The 16865-nt window shown below is 42.0% G+C and overlaps 4 protein-coding genes across 5 annotated transcripts in view; 2 read left to right on the top strand and 2 right to left on the bottom strand.

Annotated features, from left to right (window-relative positions):
* The window catches only part of LOC131130121 (flavin-containing monooxygenase 5-like), a 100412-nt gene extending 98894 nt beyond the window's left edge, over positions 1-1518 (bottom strand). Inside the window, exon 1 of the mRNA XM_058074307.1 lies at positions 1314-1518. The gene's annotated coding sequence lies outside the window, so the exon portion shown is untranslated. The remainder of the gene's footprint in view (positions 1-1313) is intronic.
* Positions 1359-3360, top strand: si:dkey-86e18.1 (uncharacterized protein LOC557342 homolog). The gene is made up of 5 exons (XM_058074319.1): positions 1359-1519; positions 1842-1882; positions 1962-2036; positions 2107-2299; positions 2379-3360. The coding sequence occupies exons 1-5, from the start codon at positions 1453-1455 to the stop codon at positions 2834-2836; spliced, it is 834 nt and encodes a 277-aa protein (XP_057930302.1). The 5' UTR covers positions 1359-1452; the 3' UTR covers positions 2837-3360.
* A 4069-nt stretch (positions 3361-7429) lies between these two features.
* faslg (Fas ligand (TNF superfamily, member 6)) lies at positions 7430-9608 on the top strand. Its single transcript, XM_058074318.1, has 4 exons — positions 7430-7726; positions 7920-7974; positions 8044-8109; positions 9055-9608. The coding sequence occupies exons 1-4, from the start codon at positions 7430-7432 to the stop codon at positions 9474-9476; spliced, it is 840 nt and encodes a 279-aa protein (XP_057930301.1). The 3' UTR covers positions 9477-9608.
* Positions 8436-16433, bottom strand: LOC131130125 (transcription factor 7-like 2). Of its 2 annotated transcripts, XM_058074317.1 has the most exons (9): positions 16181-16433; positions 14022-14093; positions 13829-13890; positions 13650-13718; positions 13417-13573; positions 13228-13335; positions 13091-13127; positions 12280-12514; positions 8436-12231 (listed from the first exon to the last, which is right to left on the bottom strand). In XM_058074317.1, exons 1-9 carry the CDS (start codon positions 16313-16315, stop codon positions 12219-12221), a joined length of 888 nt encoding a protein of 295 aa, XP_057930300.1. In that variant the 5' UTR covers positions 16316-16433; the 3' UTR covers positions 8436-12218. The 2 variants fall into 2 exon arrangements, with proteins under 2 accessions (XP_057930300.1, XP_057930299.1); XM_058074316.1 differs by having other exon boundaries at positions 8436-12514.
* Between the last annotated feature and the right edge of the window lie 432 nt (positions 16434-16865).

The following is a 16865-nucleotide window of genomic DNA, read 5'->3' as shown; positions in this document are numbered from 1 at the left end:
CAGTATAGTCAAATCACGAGTCTTATTAATATACTAGAAGTTTAATAAACTATTATTAGGTGAATTCAACGGGAAAATATACACTATTATATAGTTATACAGCATTGCCAATAAAGACAGTCATAGGGTATTAACACTCTACGAGTTGATTCAATAACTTTTAGGTGACGTGCACTTCGTTTGTCCATAAAATTATATTGCGAATAAAAAGAAAAACATTTGAAACTGTCTTATTAACCTTTTAGAAGTTGAATAAAACACTTTTAGGTGAATGAGGTGTACATGCATTGCAATAATTTGTCAATAAAGTTATAAAACATTGTTAAAAAAAACAAGATATATGATGCTCTCTTATCCACAGATTAGAATTCGAATAAACCACTTTTAGGGTGACCTGAAGATGGAGATGCATTAAACTCTCCACCACACCTTCTTGGATTATGCAAGTCTTAATAATAAAAACTTTACAGGGTTGTAAATCCAGGCTGTAGCTACATGCTTACAGTTAATGAAGCCTCCTATTAGCCGAAATGCAGTGCAGTATATTACTAACAGCAGGTGTCTACAAAGGTATTTAAATAGATTATTATGAAGGTGTCAACCCTGAACGTACACAATTTAACACTAGAGGGCGATACAGGCCAAGTATGTGAACTGTTCATTTATTTTGTTTACATGGATATATTATCTCTACAGTATAACCACAAATTGTGAACATTTGTATTAAAGATGGTCATCAACAAATCCACTTGAGAGGATTTTCTGGACATAATATATGATATAATTATAATAATTATATTGTATGTTTTTTGCTCATCACACAATGAATTAAAATGCAATTACGGGTATAGTTTGTACAGGTTAAAGTCTTTGAGCTGCTTTTATCCCGATCCGATTTTCTTCATCTTAGGGAGCTCACATGACATCATTCCGGAAAGTGGTGCCCTTGCCCTTCCATATAAGGGGAGGGAAAACTCGGATGGTGACGTCACGTCAGCAAAGGAGGCGTGTCTTACGGGAAGTGACTCTCCTCGTGTAATCTCCACAGAATTACGGTAAATCCAGAGACATTTGAGGAAAGACAAAAGAGAGCCAGTTTGCTTCGCAATGACAAAAGAGCTGAACTACATTTAAATTAAGAAACTTGATCGGATGGGTTTTGTGAGAAATACACACCTAATACACTTGTAGGACACTTAATTACCATCAACAATCCAACACATGTTCTTATAAAGGCGTCATAAAATAATCACAAAAGGAGAAAATAATCACAATTGTTATCTCTGCAATGTAAATGCGTACTTATCACTCACATTAACACAGAGTAGCCGCAGTGGGTTCAAATGGGTGCGCTGTCAACATGGCCAGTTGCTCTCGCGATATCACCATGTGACACGTCACGTGACTTTGTTTACTTCCGCCGTCCTGCCCGGGCCAGTGCTTTCTGTCCACATGGCTAGAAACGAAGAAAAACAACACGGGAAGTTAAACAGACTTTGGCTTCAGAAAGAGAGAGAAGGTGCGTAGCCAGTTGCAAAGTAAAATAGTACAGACGAGGCTGAATCGTTTTAGATTATATTGTTATGACGCCTAGCTGCACGACCTGTTAGCTTGAGTTGTTAGCAATAACCATGCTAACTGGGTGTTGCACGGTTGGCATCTAAAGGGCATAATTAAACAATTAATTCAGCGGTATCATAACAAAAATACAACAAAGTAAAGGGTATAACACGTAACCATACACGTTCAAGTCTTTTATTCACAATTAAACTGTTAGTAGCTCGGTTTTTAGCCATTGCTCTGCTGTCATGTTACATGCTGTGAAAATACTGTCATTGCAGAAGGCCGACTAAAAGATGTCCAGGAGCAGAGACCCAAACTGGTATTGAAAGATTTTACTTTATAGTCAACCCATCATTCCTGGTAATGCTCGCTTTTCAAAAATATCCCTTGTTTTATAGTCTACGCTTAATTCAGCGTGCTCTGTGAAAAAGTGGATTCCCAGCATCATGAAAGAAATGGAATATTACCTGCAGGTAATTTCATTGAGATTTTTTGAGCGTAAGAGAAAAATACCAACCAATTTTATTCCACTTTTGTTTTCAGCAATCACAGCTTACTCATTACCCCGAGAGGAAGATAGCTGAGTTCCAGTTGAAAATCGAGGCTTTGGAAAAAGAGTACAAGCGCTTCATTACCAAGCTCAAAGTACTTGACCCCACCTGTAATCATAAGCCGTGGACCCCTCGAGCCTATCTCAAAAGGAGAGGGGAGATACAAGAGTTGAGGACAAGCACCGGTCAGTGAATGCAGTCAAAAGAGAAACGTTGACACTCATAGCTGGCAGTGTAAATGATATGTTGTGCTTACCTTTGCAGTCAAGAAGAGGCCTCGGCTTTGTGAGACTGACAGCTGCCAGATTGAAGGTGAAGCTACCCCCAGTAGAACCTCGACAGGACTGTTCAACCCCCTGGAGAGCATTTCCATCCCAACTTCAGGATGCAAAGAGGAGGTCGCTTCTGAAGACCAGGACCAGCCGCTCTCCTTCGACCGCACGCGCCTGGCGATTGCCTCTGCTGCCTTCAGAGGCACATTGGACCAGCGAGGCTTCTCTCAGGCGCAGAACCTAGCAAGGATGTTACAGCTTTCTCTGCCAAACCTTGGTAATTCTGCCATAGATCTAGCACAGGGGAGAGACGGTGACATGGCAGCTGATGTTGGACAGAAAGACACAGTAGAGGAACAGAAGACATCACAAGGAATAACTCAAGAGAAGATGGGTCATGTCCTTGGACTTGATTGTTACTCATCTTCTGGAGACGAGTCAGACAAGTGATGCAAAAGTGACTTTTTAATAATGTTCTAACAGTACTTAGACCTGCTTATCTTCTATGCCGCTTATCCTCACTAGGGTCTCAGGTATGCTGGAGCCTATCACAGCTGACTTCAGGCAAGAGGCGGGGTACACCCTGGACTGGTCATGAGACGGCCATGAGAATATACATTTTTAGCACATGACTCCAAACTCCAAATCCGACTGCTAGCTTGACGTGGACAGTCTCCTACAATTTCAGATCAACATTTGCAATAAAAGTCATTATTAGATTACATTCAGCTCCAGAATCCTCCCGTCTTTGTTCAGTATGGCCCCCCCACACACACAAAATATATAAAATGTATAGGTACACACTACTAATGCATGATAATGTCGGATGATCCATGAACACACGGTGTAGAAGTTACATTTCCCTTTTGCACTATGGTGTCTTCAAATTCTCAACACTTAACAAAAAAAAACATGCACAGTGAAGCATTAAGACACAAACATGTAAAAATGGTGGTACATATATGCTGTACATTTTACCTGTATTATATGTCTACAAAATGATTCCCGACCTCGGGTGAATGAATGTGTTTTCTTCAAAAGAAATGGCCTAAAAAGAATAATAATAAAAATAAATTCTACAAATGTGTGGAGTTCCAATGTTATTTCCCACGGCTATTCTGTGTTAGTCTGATCAGTGTGGAAACAATAGGTGGACAACTGTGTGAGTGTTCACCTAAAAGCAAGTGTGCCACTATAATGACCACAAGCCCTTCCGAAGCGCCTCAGGCAAGGTGCAAAAATCAGTGATTCATTGGTTCCTACCTAACGGTGGTGAGCTGACACAGCACATCAGCTCATACTGGCTCGACTAGCTAACCAATGCCTCCCACCCCCGCCAGGCTGTTACGCAGCTGCTGCTGCAAGGAACACTTTCAGTATTACACGTGTGGGAAACACATGCAAAATACTTGAGATATTGAAAGTAAAAAAAAATACAAAATCCTAAAACATTTACAAAATAAAAATTAATCTATTATTGGAGGGAGGGGGATATAATAAATAAACCAACTTAAAGTGCTCTGATTTGGGATTATCATAAAGATTTGTTTTTGGATCAACTTTATTTAATAGTGTTAAAAAACTGAAACATCTTAAATGTGCCAGCCATATTTTTGTAAAGGGGTTAACCTACACAGTAATGATCCCATATTCCAAATACTGTACACAATTTTAAGACCAGTTGAAACATTACAAGAATGAACTTACTTGTGCTGTTGGATCTTAAGTTTTCTAATGTTACCTTCCCACACAGCACAGTGGAGCGGGCGCCTTCATGATCGGGGCTGCTTTTTCCTTCGATGGAACAATGGAGTTTCAGGCTGTGCAGGGGCATCAAACGTTCCAGGACAACATGCACTTGCACTAGTTACGTATGTTGCTGTCAGCTATTGAAAGCAATTTGACAAAGTTTAGCCATGGATGTTAGCTATCACTGAGGGCTCTATTTTCGTAGACCAGGTGCACTTTGCAATTTTCGTGAGCAGCGCAGTCCGGCGCAGCACTCCGCACCCACGCCTCCATCCCTCCCACCAGCGCAACTGGCAAAAAGGGAAGAGAGCAGAGTGTAATCATAACTAATGAAATGAACGCTTCCCACTGCCTTTAAATACACAGGGCCCACTGGATTGCGCATCAGAGGCCACAATCCGTGTCATGCAACACGTAGACCACCTCATGGGGATCAGAGCTGTCCCCAGTTGGTATCATACTTTCAGCTGCCATCAGGTTGCGTTCGGATGGTTACATTAAATAGTGGTTGCTTTGATTGTTTATTGAACGGAAATGCGCCTGACACTCTGAAAAACCTGTCTGTGAGGTTTTGGTGGCGTGTGCACTTTGTCATTTGTCAGCCAATTTACCACTGCGGCCCAGGTCGGACCTGGCGATCTTTCAACATGCCTTTGGCGTGCTGTTTTGTCACAAAATGTTCCCTATACCACAGCCCAGTCTACTAAATTGGCTGCACACAGTGGTGCACTGGACGAAATTGGGGTGCACTGGACGAAATTGGGGTGCACTGGACGAAATTGGGGTGCGCCATCCTGCGTCACGAAATTAGAGCCCTGAATGTGTAGCACTACAAATACTTGAGTTGGCTACTCACCTGTCTGAGTCTGAATTTATGTGTGTGTATATGCGCTACACACATGGACATGAAAACCATGTGTTATAATGTACACATTTTTTTTTGTATAATATGCTATTTTAAACCAGAATTTGTAGCATATGCTAACTTTTGGTGTCTGAAATCAATGAAATCTTTATGACAAAGATCGGCAGGAAAAAGGGAACCAAACCCATACAGAACACAGCAGATTAGATGATACAGCTAAAATAAGACAGATCACTCCAGGTGAACAGATAAAAGAGGTTCGTGACAGCATTCATCTGCAAAGTACTGATGTCAGTGAGTCAGCACTGCATATCTCCCAGGAAACAAGTTGACAAGGGGCTCGAAGACCACAATGCTGAAGAGGAAATTGGCTTTCCTGTAAGCTCTGGGTATTGAGTAATTCTTGTGCATGCTGCAAACCTTCAAAGTTTATTATCGTTTCAGAGCAGGGGTGTCCAAACCTTTTCAAGCAAGGGCTGAATACTAGAAATGAAAGGATATGGGGGACAATTTTTGTTTTTCATTTGGTTCAAAATATCCAAAGCCATCCAATATGTGAATATTATTATTATTATTATTATTATACATTCTGGGTTTTTTATTCAGTAAAAACCTGTAAATTATAGTTATATTTTGAGCACGCTAAGCAACCTCCATATGTTTAAAGTGCTCCTGGGTAAGGGACATTACAGTCATCCATCCATCCATCCATTTTCTATCTTGTCCTCACTCGGGTCATGTTGGTGCCTTTTTTTGACCCATTGTAGCCCCTGACTTCAAAAGTCGACCCACTCCTGGACTAAAATATAATATATAGTTTAATATACTATTATGTACTTTATGCAGAAAGGACAGTGATGCTGTGTTTAATGTAATTGTCAGGAACAGATGTTTGCCACGAGGTGGTGTATGTGGTGAATGACGCACATGGTGGCCTCTGATGTGCAGTCCGGCGCATTTGATTGGTTAAGATTACACTCGGCTGTGTTAAACCTTCTCACGCCTTCTCTCCTCCCTCTTTGCCACTTGCGCCGGTGGGACGGACGGAGGCAGACTGCGCTGCTCACAAAATTTGCAAAGTGCGCTGGCCACACCCCGTTGGCCACACCCCGTTGGCCACACCCCATTGGCCACACCCCGTTGGCCACACCCTGCACCTGTTCTAGGACATTAGAGCTCATAGTCTCTCCAACATGCCCAAAACACTTCCCCAGGGAGGCGTCCAGAAGACATCCTTACCAGATGCCGGAGCCACCTCATCTGGCTTCTCTCAATGCGAAGGAGCAGCTGTTTCTCCTGGAAGGCTACTCGCCTTATCTCAAAAGCAGAGCCTAGCCACCCTACTGAATAAAATAGTTTTGCTCACTTGTACTCGCAATCTTGTCCTTTCGTCACTACTTAAAGCTTCTGGCCATATGTGACGGTAGGAACGTAGATCGATCGGTAAATCGAGAGCTTTGCCTTTCAGCTCAGCTCCTTCTTCACCACAACAGACCGATGCAGAGTCTGCATCACCGCATGCAGAATCTGCCTATGTGTAATTGTTCAAAGGGGGTATTCAAAAATGGAGGCGTACAATCTAATCTGGGCCAAAGAGAAAGAAAAACATGTTATTTCAAAGTAGGACAGGTGGCTGTGAGTCACTGGTCCTTTTCTTGGAATCTGGTGACAGAGGTGTGGGTTTGCTTCCTGACCCCCCTCACACATATTAAAACCGTAGTACAGCGTTTGACAAACATTTGTGCAACCCTCATATTTCAGAAAGCATTTTTATGATAGTATACTTCAGAAAGTCAACTTGGATATAAAGTACTTAGATTAGTCAGTGTGCAGCTTCTATCCACTGAAAATGAGTCAACACACAACCATTGTTGGTTCTTGTCTACTGGCAACACAAATGTCGCAAGATAATTGTCTTGCCAAGAGTAAAGCCTGGTGGTGGTGTGCCATCATGGTGTGGGAATGCATGAGTACTGCAAGCACTGGGGAGCTGCGGTTCATTGAGGGGAAACATGAACATTCTGAAGAACATGATCATGAACACATTTCCCCAGTGCCGGGACCAGACCATATCTACTCATAGCTCCTCAGTTGTGTTACCATATATTTAGACAATAATGGCTCTATGTTGACTCCTTTCCGGTGGATTGTAAATGGATACCGCGACACCAGCTGTACACTGACTACTTATATCCAAGTTCAGTTGAAGCATGCTATTAAATAAGCATCTAGTCAATTGTGATTTGTTATTCAGTGACTAGAAGACGTTTGCTTTGCAGCCACTTTGATGACGTTTGCGATGCTCTCACATGCAAGTGGGAGGAATTTGTGGTTAGAGGTGTTCACAAGATTGTACACCCCCTTGTAAGGCAGCACATACACACACGCCTGCGTACATACATAAATTATATTGCAGTTGGAACGGCAAAATGAACTGCGACCAGAACTATCCCTTCCCACAAGTGTTTGTTGTGGATGGAGGTCAACAGCAGCATCAGCAGCATCAGCACCACCATTCAGACCCGCTTCCAAATGTGGTACCCTGCTGGTCCTTCCCGCCTGCCCAGAAAAGGCTGAAGGGTCGCAGGCCAAGTGGCTGCTTCAAGGGGGTCATCCCTGGGCTCACCACGGTCATGCTGCTGCTTTTTGTGCTGGTGTTTGCGGCACTGGGCTTTGGGGGGTACCAGATTCACAACATGCAGGTAGAAATGAAGGACATGCGCAAGGTAAGCAACAAACTTGAATGTGCATATTGCATGCATTTAATTGAATGATTATATCAGTGTAGATGTTTAAACTCAGAGGTTCAGCCTGTGGACAACAGTCCAAACAAAGACAGGATATCCTGACCCTTTAATTCTAAGAAAGCAAGCTGGTGTGACTTTGTGGTGACCATGCACTCTTGTTTCTCGCTGACAGATTTCACATCAGGTCAAGTCGGTGCAAGAACTGAGCAGAACAGAGAAGCAAATTGGTAGGTCTATTAACTTTAAACAATCATGTTGGCAAATTGTGCAAGAAAGCAACAATTTGATGCTTTCAGGCTCCAATGGAGGAAAAAGAGATGAGAAGAAAGAAAAAGATGAAAGGCCCGCAGCACATGTGATAGGTAACAATTTCATTCTAACGATACACCTCCTTAGGGAGTGACTGCAGGAAAAGCATGAGAAAGGCCATTTTCCGTCTCTAAAAGGTCCATAAAGGCATGCTTGGTGTGGAAAAACCTTGACCCTAACCGCATCAAAGACATTTAGGAACCTCACAAATGAAAGTTCTTTTGGATAAAGGAACACAAAAGATACTTACAACCTAAAAATACTAGTTTTTTTACTCACCAACCTTATCTGGCAAACAAGTCGGGTCCTTCAAGCAGCGATTTTTGTGAACGATGACAGTAAACAGTACATAGGCCCTTCGTTTATCACAGTTAATTGGTTCCAGACCTGACCGTGATAAGTTAATTTCTGCAAAGTAGGATTTAATATTAATAGAAGGAATATTTTGTTAGCTATGGCTTAGATAACCTGTTTTTACAAGCTTCCAAATAGGTGTTTTAACATTATTAGAGTCCTCCAGACACAAAATAACACCCCTATAGTCACCCTTACGCTTGTATTACACAATACAGTAGATATAATCAGAGAAAATAAGCCATTTAAGACATAACATAACCTCCTTGTATAGGACAGGAGCATTCCAAGTTCTTGGAAAAAACATTTCTGCCACCTTGTGGCCATTTTTTTGTCTTAAAACTGTGCCACACATAATCTCTTCTATTGTGCAGTTACATCACCACCTCTTTGTGCCTCTCGTGCAAAAAGACGTATAAATATGTTTTTGGGAGCGAATGAGTTGACATTGTTACTCCCAACACTGATAATTGTATGTATATAACAATGGTGCACACAGTGTTGATGTGTAATTCACCAGACTCTTTCTTATGCAAGTTTCTGGTTCTATGGTTATTATCATGCTTCAAATAATGAAGACGGTTGAAGTCTTTGGTTGAAGTGAAATTGTACTGAAGCTTTTATTCCTACACTCACTACTGTAGGTCGAATAGAAAAAGTCACCTTCCGCAAAACCCTGCGTTGGGACACGCGGGTGGGCCAAGCATTCACCGCCGGGGGTGTGGCGTACCAGGTGGAGGACGGCGCACTGCGAGTCAACCGGAGTGGACTGTACCACATCTACTCGCGAGTGGAGCTCATCTTCAAGAAATGCACGCCCACGTCCTCCTTTGTTCACACTGTGTTTGTGAAAAGGGCAGGGCATCCCCTTGGACCTGTGACCCTGATGGAGGCCCACAGGGCAGGATTCTGCTCCCGGCAGGCGGACCATGCCTGGACAGCCGACAGTTACCTAGGTTCAGCTCTGCAGCTGGAGGAGCGCGACAGAGTCATGGTGAACGTGTCGCACCCCAAATATCTCAGTGACTCGCATCAAGGCAACTTTTTTGGCTTGTACCAGATCTGAACACTGACTCAGAAGTCACCCATGCACCTAAAGTGTCATGGTGGGAATTATACGAAGGACTCACACAGTATTAATTAGACAATTATGGCTTAACACTAACTTAGTGTGTATATTTTTCAAGAAAATATTTATTCATCCCTCATGTACTTATAATGAACTTAAGAGTCCTCAGCAATGTAGATGACTACATCTTATCATATTAATATATCATTTCTCACTAGCCTTTTATTGTCTTCACTTTTCTATTTCTCCACTGGCCGTATTCAAAGACACCACAGTGCAGCAGTTTTTGTACTTTCTGCCTCCCCCTTCTTCTCACCTCTGCTTTTTTTCTAACTGCACGCCACAGAGAGCCGTTAAAGGTGGTGAGAAAAAGCAAGACGAACAAAGATGTACACGCCAGACCCACATATGCTCGGTCTCATTACGCTTTACCCTGCTGTGTACTTCCTTCCTGTGCTAATACCTTGATGGTCTCATGTACTACTTATGTCAATATAGTATGCACTGTGTGTGCTGTGTCTGCTGTGGTTTAGGTTGTCAAGTCAAAGTCCATCACATTTTCCCTTTGAAAATAGTCCAAGGTGAATTTATCTGCTCCAGGGTCAAGCTGCCGTCATCATAAGAAAATGTATTTGGAAAGAAGGCAATAATTACATTTTCCTTACTTTGTATATACGTATACACTGTACATACATTAATACAATTAATTTAATATTTACATTTAAGTAATAAGTTATTTAAAATGTTTTAACCATCACACAAGTAGACTAATTGAAGTAGAAAGTTGTGGCTATGGTTATTATCACATTTTCCCTTCTTTTAGAGACAACAGAGACAACAATACCAATGGTGAAAGGGTTAACTTAACATTGATTTCTAACTCTGTCTTTGAACCTAATTACCATATCTTTTTAAAGCTGTCAAAAGCCAAATAACTAGGCCGGGGGCAACTAACTTATTAGTATTTTTACAGCAGAATGAAGCAACCTGACTGAAATCAAACTAGCTAGCTAGCGAGTTTTGAATAATGTTAGCAACATTTTTACGGTTGATTTTGTTTTCTTTCATTCAATTTTGTTCCAGTTAATTTCACATACTGGTCACTCAGCAAAGCAGGGGAGAGAAATATTTTTACATGAGCCGGCAGAATTAAGGACTTATCTCGAACAAACTAAAAGAGTGAAATGACTAACAGAGATGGCTGTTGGTGGGTTTTATTTTACAGGAGGTGTAACGATTTCTATTGTGATTAGACTGCGTTACGGTTACGTTAGTTGCTCTCCTGCGTGACTCGCCAACTGACATTGAAGATAAGAAAAGCAAAAGGCCTTTTCTTTTCATTCTCAGGTACATTTACGCCCATTTTGAGTTGCTTACAGACACCAAAGTGCTTCGTAGCTTGGAACTGAGTATGGCGGAATGTGGAAGAGCCATCATAGAATACTCCAGAGTAAAACTGACCAACAAAGATGTCCTCTGTAATAGCGAAGGTACAGAGATGGTACTTTGCATTCAGCTGTTCATGGCACACTTACGGTTGTCTTTGCCTTCCAGGTGTCTGCCTCTGTAGCGGACATTGAAACAATCCTCACCCCTCCTGCCAGCCCTCATCTGATGCTGCTTGGTAAGCTTTTCATTGTTTCATGTTACATTGGTCATTATTTGGAGACACTGTAATGTTTGTATTCTCTACAGCACAGTACTGTAATACTTTTACAGTAATATAGTGTTGTCGATCACAGTAACACACCGTAAAATAAGTTTGAAGCTGGCGATTCTAGCTGCCAGTGGTGTACTGTAATTTACAGTGTGGACATTATATAAACCGAGAAAATTAATGTTTATGCTGACATAAGGAGTGAACACCAGTATTTTCAGTGTTAAAGAATATCCACTCATTATATGTTGTCTTTATTTAGACACACACAGCATAAAGAACACACACATCTTATAAAAATGTCATAAAAATATATTAAAGATTGGCTGAACTAACTATAGTGCCCAAACTCTAAAAAGTATATACTGTATATGTTCATTTGACTTGTTCCACTTACAATCATTAACGATTAATACTGCTGTCTCTCTGTCTACAATACACATATATAAAATGTTTACTTATTACTTTTGTGACGATTATATCACAATCATTAATACTGTTTATCATAGTGCATGGCAGCACAGTAGCCTAGTGGTTAGCATGTTGGCCATACAGTCAGAAGATCTGGGTTAGAATCTCCGTCGGGCATCTCTGTGTGGAGAAGGAGTACTGAGTAACCAGTCTAGGGCGTATTGCGCCTCTTGTCGAGACTATTTGAGGTTTCTTTGGTGGGAAAATGGAAACACAGACACAGAACCTCAAGAATAGCGAATGAAAGTACACCTATTCGGTGCGTCATCTTCACCAGGCTGTGCCAACTATGGAATTAAATATATATATTTGATTGTTCTAGGGTGTATTGCGCCTCTTGCCCAAGTCAGCTGGGATAGGCTCCAGAATACCTCTGCGACCCTAGTGAGGATAAGCGGCATAGAAAAAGGATGGATGGATAATAGCTCTTTTTTCCACAATGAATAACAACACTAAGAATAAAATAGAAATCCACCCAGCCCTTTTCTATATCACTTCTCTCCATTTGGGTCATGATGAAATTGCAAAGGTATTCATATTGCTGGTGAAATGTATTTCATGCTTAAAAAAAGTCTCGATGTGTGACCCTAAAGACCAAAGGGCAAGGCAGGCTATGACGAGGGGGGCAGTGAACCCAGGTGCTCCATCCTCATGAGCTCACCATCAAAACTGATCAACTGTGTGCTGCTGTCTCTGGCATGTGTTTGGGTTGGCGGCGCCGAGGGCAAGGCTTCCATCGGCATCGCTATTTGCGCACCGGCCTCGCACTGACTCAGCGTGGAGAAGGCGAGGTTGACCTGCGAGGCCTCCTGCATGACGCAGACGTCGCTGACAGACTGCAGCCACACCGTCTGAACCATTGTCAAGCACGTGGTCTGGGCCTGGTGAGGGGGATCTGATGCAGATGCTGCAGCAAACACCAACACACAAATACACTGGGTGAAGAGAGTGGCGAACGCCATAGAGCAGAAAGTCTGCCATGATGGTGAGCAAGAGAACGTGGGCGGGGCTAGGCCACCAACAATGTATTCACTAGCTCAATGTTGTTTAGTGAACACAGTGAGTATATATGTATACGGAACTCGAAAAATGCCACATCTGGTCTTTTGGAGCATCCATTAATGCCATTAATGCTTACAATGCAATGTTTCTGGATACTACAGAAGTGGATGCCGAGTTCTCTTCAATTCTGGTGTCCTTGGATGGTTGGTTGTCAGTTAATGACGACCACATGGAGTGTACCCAAAGTACCCAAAGTGCATTGCTCAGCCAGCTGGAAACAGCAAACCTTGAGTTTCACCACTACAGCTGAGAAGCAGCATTTGAAAGTGCATGCAGATGCTGCGTGATCATACTGCCATCTTGTGGAGTCCGTAAAAAAGTACATGCTTACTACTGGAGACCACACACCCGAGATTGTTGGGTAATTAATTGTGCAAAAGCTATGCTTGTTAATAAGCATACAAATGACAAAAAATCTTACTTGCTCTGTTGCCCCACTTCCTCTTCTTCTTTTTGCCCTACACCAAAGACATGTTTAATATTAAATTCATGAAATATTAACTTGTTGCATCCAACTGGGCTCAGGTGTATTACTACTAGTATGTGTGGGTGACATACATAGTTGTCTCTGCAGGACCATTGCGGGTACATGTTGGCATGTATCTGGTTGAGTGACTCAGCTTCCCGGAAGTATTTCTCCTGCTCCGTCTGTGTCAGTGACTTCCACTGTGGAATATCACCACACTGTCAGTATACAACTCAATGACTAGCAACACAACAATAACACTAATCACAGAACACACTCACCATTTGGCCCAGGACTTTGTTCATTGTCGCACTGTCTTTGTTAATAAAGTTGGCCTTCACAATAGGCCTCTGTTCCTTCATGAATAACATGAAAGCGTTGGGGGGCTTCTTAATATACGGCCTCCCGTCCCCATGGGTCACTGGCTTCCTCTTTCTCCTACAAAAGACAACATGAGCATGTGTCGCCTCTGTGTGGACGTGTCAGGTAGGTACACCTTGTTGTCAAATCTTACTTTGATGACTTTGAAGTAAGGGGGGAGGAGAATGTGCAAGATCCATAATCATACAGCAGCTGACTGTTCCTGCACACACACACACACACACACACACACACACACACACACACACACACACAACATTAGACAACAGCTGGTGTGTCCGGTTAGCCTAAATAGCAGTGTGTGTGATTTACATGACTCCAACGGGATTTTGGCTGCTGACTTCTGGCTGGATCACCAGAGGAGCAGAGCAGACCTATTGACACAAATAATGTTGTCACATGTCCAGCAGGTGGCAGCATTTCAGCTGTAATAAATATCATTTTTCCAGATGTGGAATGTGTTCATTTGTTTTTGTGTGTATTGTTGAGTAAAAGACGGTCTTACTGTTTGCAGAGGAGCAGGAAAGTGACTGATGGACTCCATTCTCTGAATGTGTGGAGGGTCCTGCCACAGACGCTGTGGAGAATCGCCAGAAGATATTAGATATTATGGATGTATATTACGGATATACGTATATATTGCAATGTACAACATTATCATCAGGGCCATCAAACGCCTGAGGAAATACTCATACTACAATACTACTAATACTCATGAAATGTTCACTAACAAAACTCCATATTAATCACAGTAACTAATTTATTCAATTCCATTCATCCATTTCTTTTCTATGCCGCTTATCCTCACCACGGTAAGCTGAGGGTATACTGGAGCCTATCCCAGCTGTCATCGGGTGAGAGGCGGGGTCCACCCTGGACTGGTCACCAACCAATCACAGGGCACATATAGACAAACAACCATTCACACTCACATTCATACCTATGGACAATTTGGAGTCGCCAATTAACCTGTTAACATGTTTTTGGAATGTCGGAGGAAACGGAGAGTACCCGGAGAAAACTTTCTTTAAAAAATTAACGCACACACCCCTGTTATGATGGCAGATGGGGGAACAATAGCATCTTCTCACAGGTCTTGACACTCTTTTATAACTTCTCACCTGAACACATCACCAGCATTGCAATACCAACACCATAAATGCATCGCCAACTCAAAACACGTTTCTTGTCCAGTTGTGATCGGAACGACACTTCCTCATTGCCAATAAACGACTGTGAAGTGCCTTCTTGGACACTCCAAACATCACAACAATCTTTATTATGTGTGAATGTGTGGTCTAAATCAGGGGTCTCATACTCGCAGATGCTAGTTTGAGGCCCCCGCCTAGTTTAATATGGATGCCATATGGTTTCATGAACCCAGAAATGACAGCTTAAAGCTGTGTGCACACTGCGCACAATTGACGCGATTGTGCCCTACCCATGCGCAAGCGAACGAGCCCGCCCGTTTTGCTTTTTCTCTCATCATCCATGACTGAGATCAAAACACTGAAAAAGTGTTTTTTTTTAAAAACCTGATGCAGCCCAGCCTCACCGAGACCCTAGCTCCAGTGGCCCCCAAGTAAATTGACCTTGAGATCCCTGGTCTAAATAAAGAAATACAATAAGTGTCACTCACTCGGGTAACCAACTGCCAAAGTACAGTTTTCTGCAGTTAATTATGTTTGCAACGCCCAGAAAATACATCCAAATCACTTGGTGTCTTTGAACGCAACCCGTCAGAACTCATGTTTAAAGTGTGATTCTAATGTCCTGCTACTATTAAAGAAACTAGGCAAATACATTTTCAGCTTGTTTTCAGTTCATTTAGAGCTGTTATTACATTCAAATATATATATATAATTGTGTCCTGTTATTACATTAACAGTGTAAATGTGTTGCTGTTCCCTCAAAATAACCGCCCTTCCTTCAGATGCTGGGCCGCAGGGTGGTATTCCAACATACCAACGACTCCAAAAACACCTCCAAAATGAACAGTGCTTGCTAAAGAAGCTGAGGGTAAAGGTGATGGACTGACCAAGTATGTCTCCGGGCCTACACCCTATTGAACATCAGTGGGAAATCCTCAGACGGAAGGCCGAGTGCAACATGTCAGTTATATTATCTATATTATCTTAATATTAATTATATTATGTTAAGTTATATTGTCCCAGACGGGGGTTCCCAAGGCAACTTGTGAAGCTCTAGTGAACTTCATGCCCAAAAGAGTTGGAAAGGTAGTGGTAGCCACACAAGCTGTACACTGACTACTTTACATTGGCCTGTGAAAATACATAACAAAATATTTGTAGTAGTGTGCAGGGTGTACTGTACTCATTTATGTGTAGTATAGCTTAGGACATTCTGGGAACATCTCACACTATATACTATGAAGTACTTACATCATTATTGCAGTACGATTTTTTCAAGGTTTGACATTTTCTAAATATTTTATAAAACGATTATATGTATTTGTAGTAATTCAAAATGACGGTACAGCCTCGTGCTGAGGTCGGGTGCCCTTCACGTACCCAACGGCGGTATAACCAGGATTAAACCATCTTGAAAAACTCATCAAGAAGTTCAGTAACGGAATATCAAATATAATAAAGATTTTCCATTTCAACTTTGACAAACAATACGTTTTTATATTCTTCATCTTACCTGCTCATAATGATCATGGAGGCCTGCACGATCCCACTGATGCGAAGGAGCACTTTGGAGGGGGTTTATTTTGCCCAACTCCTCGTCAATTAGTTCTAAAATGGAATCCCAGTCAGGTTCAATCACGTTCTCCATCGTAATGTTTAGTTGGTCACAGTTTTATCCTGTCGCGATTGATTGTTGCGATTGTCCTGAGGGGACGAATCATAAAAATAACGTTCTCAACTGTGAAGTTCGAGAAATGACTGCCTTATTCGTCTTTTATTCGTCATATACGCTCACGTGACTTCTTTTTTTGAACGAACACTTTACGCGGCATACCATCGCTTGGCCAGTGGGCGGCGCCATTACAAAAATGTGAACGTCGTCTGGGCGCCAATCTACTAGAACTTTCCGGTCATGTGATCATGTGACCAGTTGTTTGTTTTCCGATTGCTACTGAGTTAAAATCGACGATTCGTTTTTTTTTTTTTGCACATAAACCTAACGTGTGCGGTCAATTTGAAAAATGTATACCAATCGTAACATAACTACATATCATAACATATACTTCAAGTGACCGAAATATCAAAATGTGGATGTTTTCATTTGAAATTTGGCGCCTAAAGAGCTGGTATCATATTTCAGTATCGATCCGCTCATCGCTAATTTGCAGAAAGATCGCTCTACAGCAACATTATATGTC

This window comes from Doryrhamphus excisus, chromosome 5 (assembly GCF_030265055.1).
Source record: "Doryrhamphus excisus isolate RoL2022-K1 chromosome 5, RoL_Dexc_1.0, whole genome shotgun sequence".
In the NCBI taxonomy this organism is placed as follows: domain Eukaryota; kingdom Metazoa; phylum Chordata; class Actinopteri; order Syngnathiformes; family Syngnathidae; genus Doryrhamphus; species Doryrhamphus excisus.
Note: the sequence above shows the minus strand (reverse complement) of the source record. Positions and strands in the feature narration are given on the sequence as shown.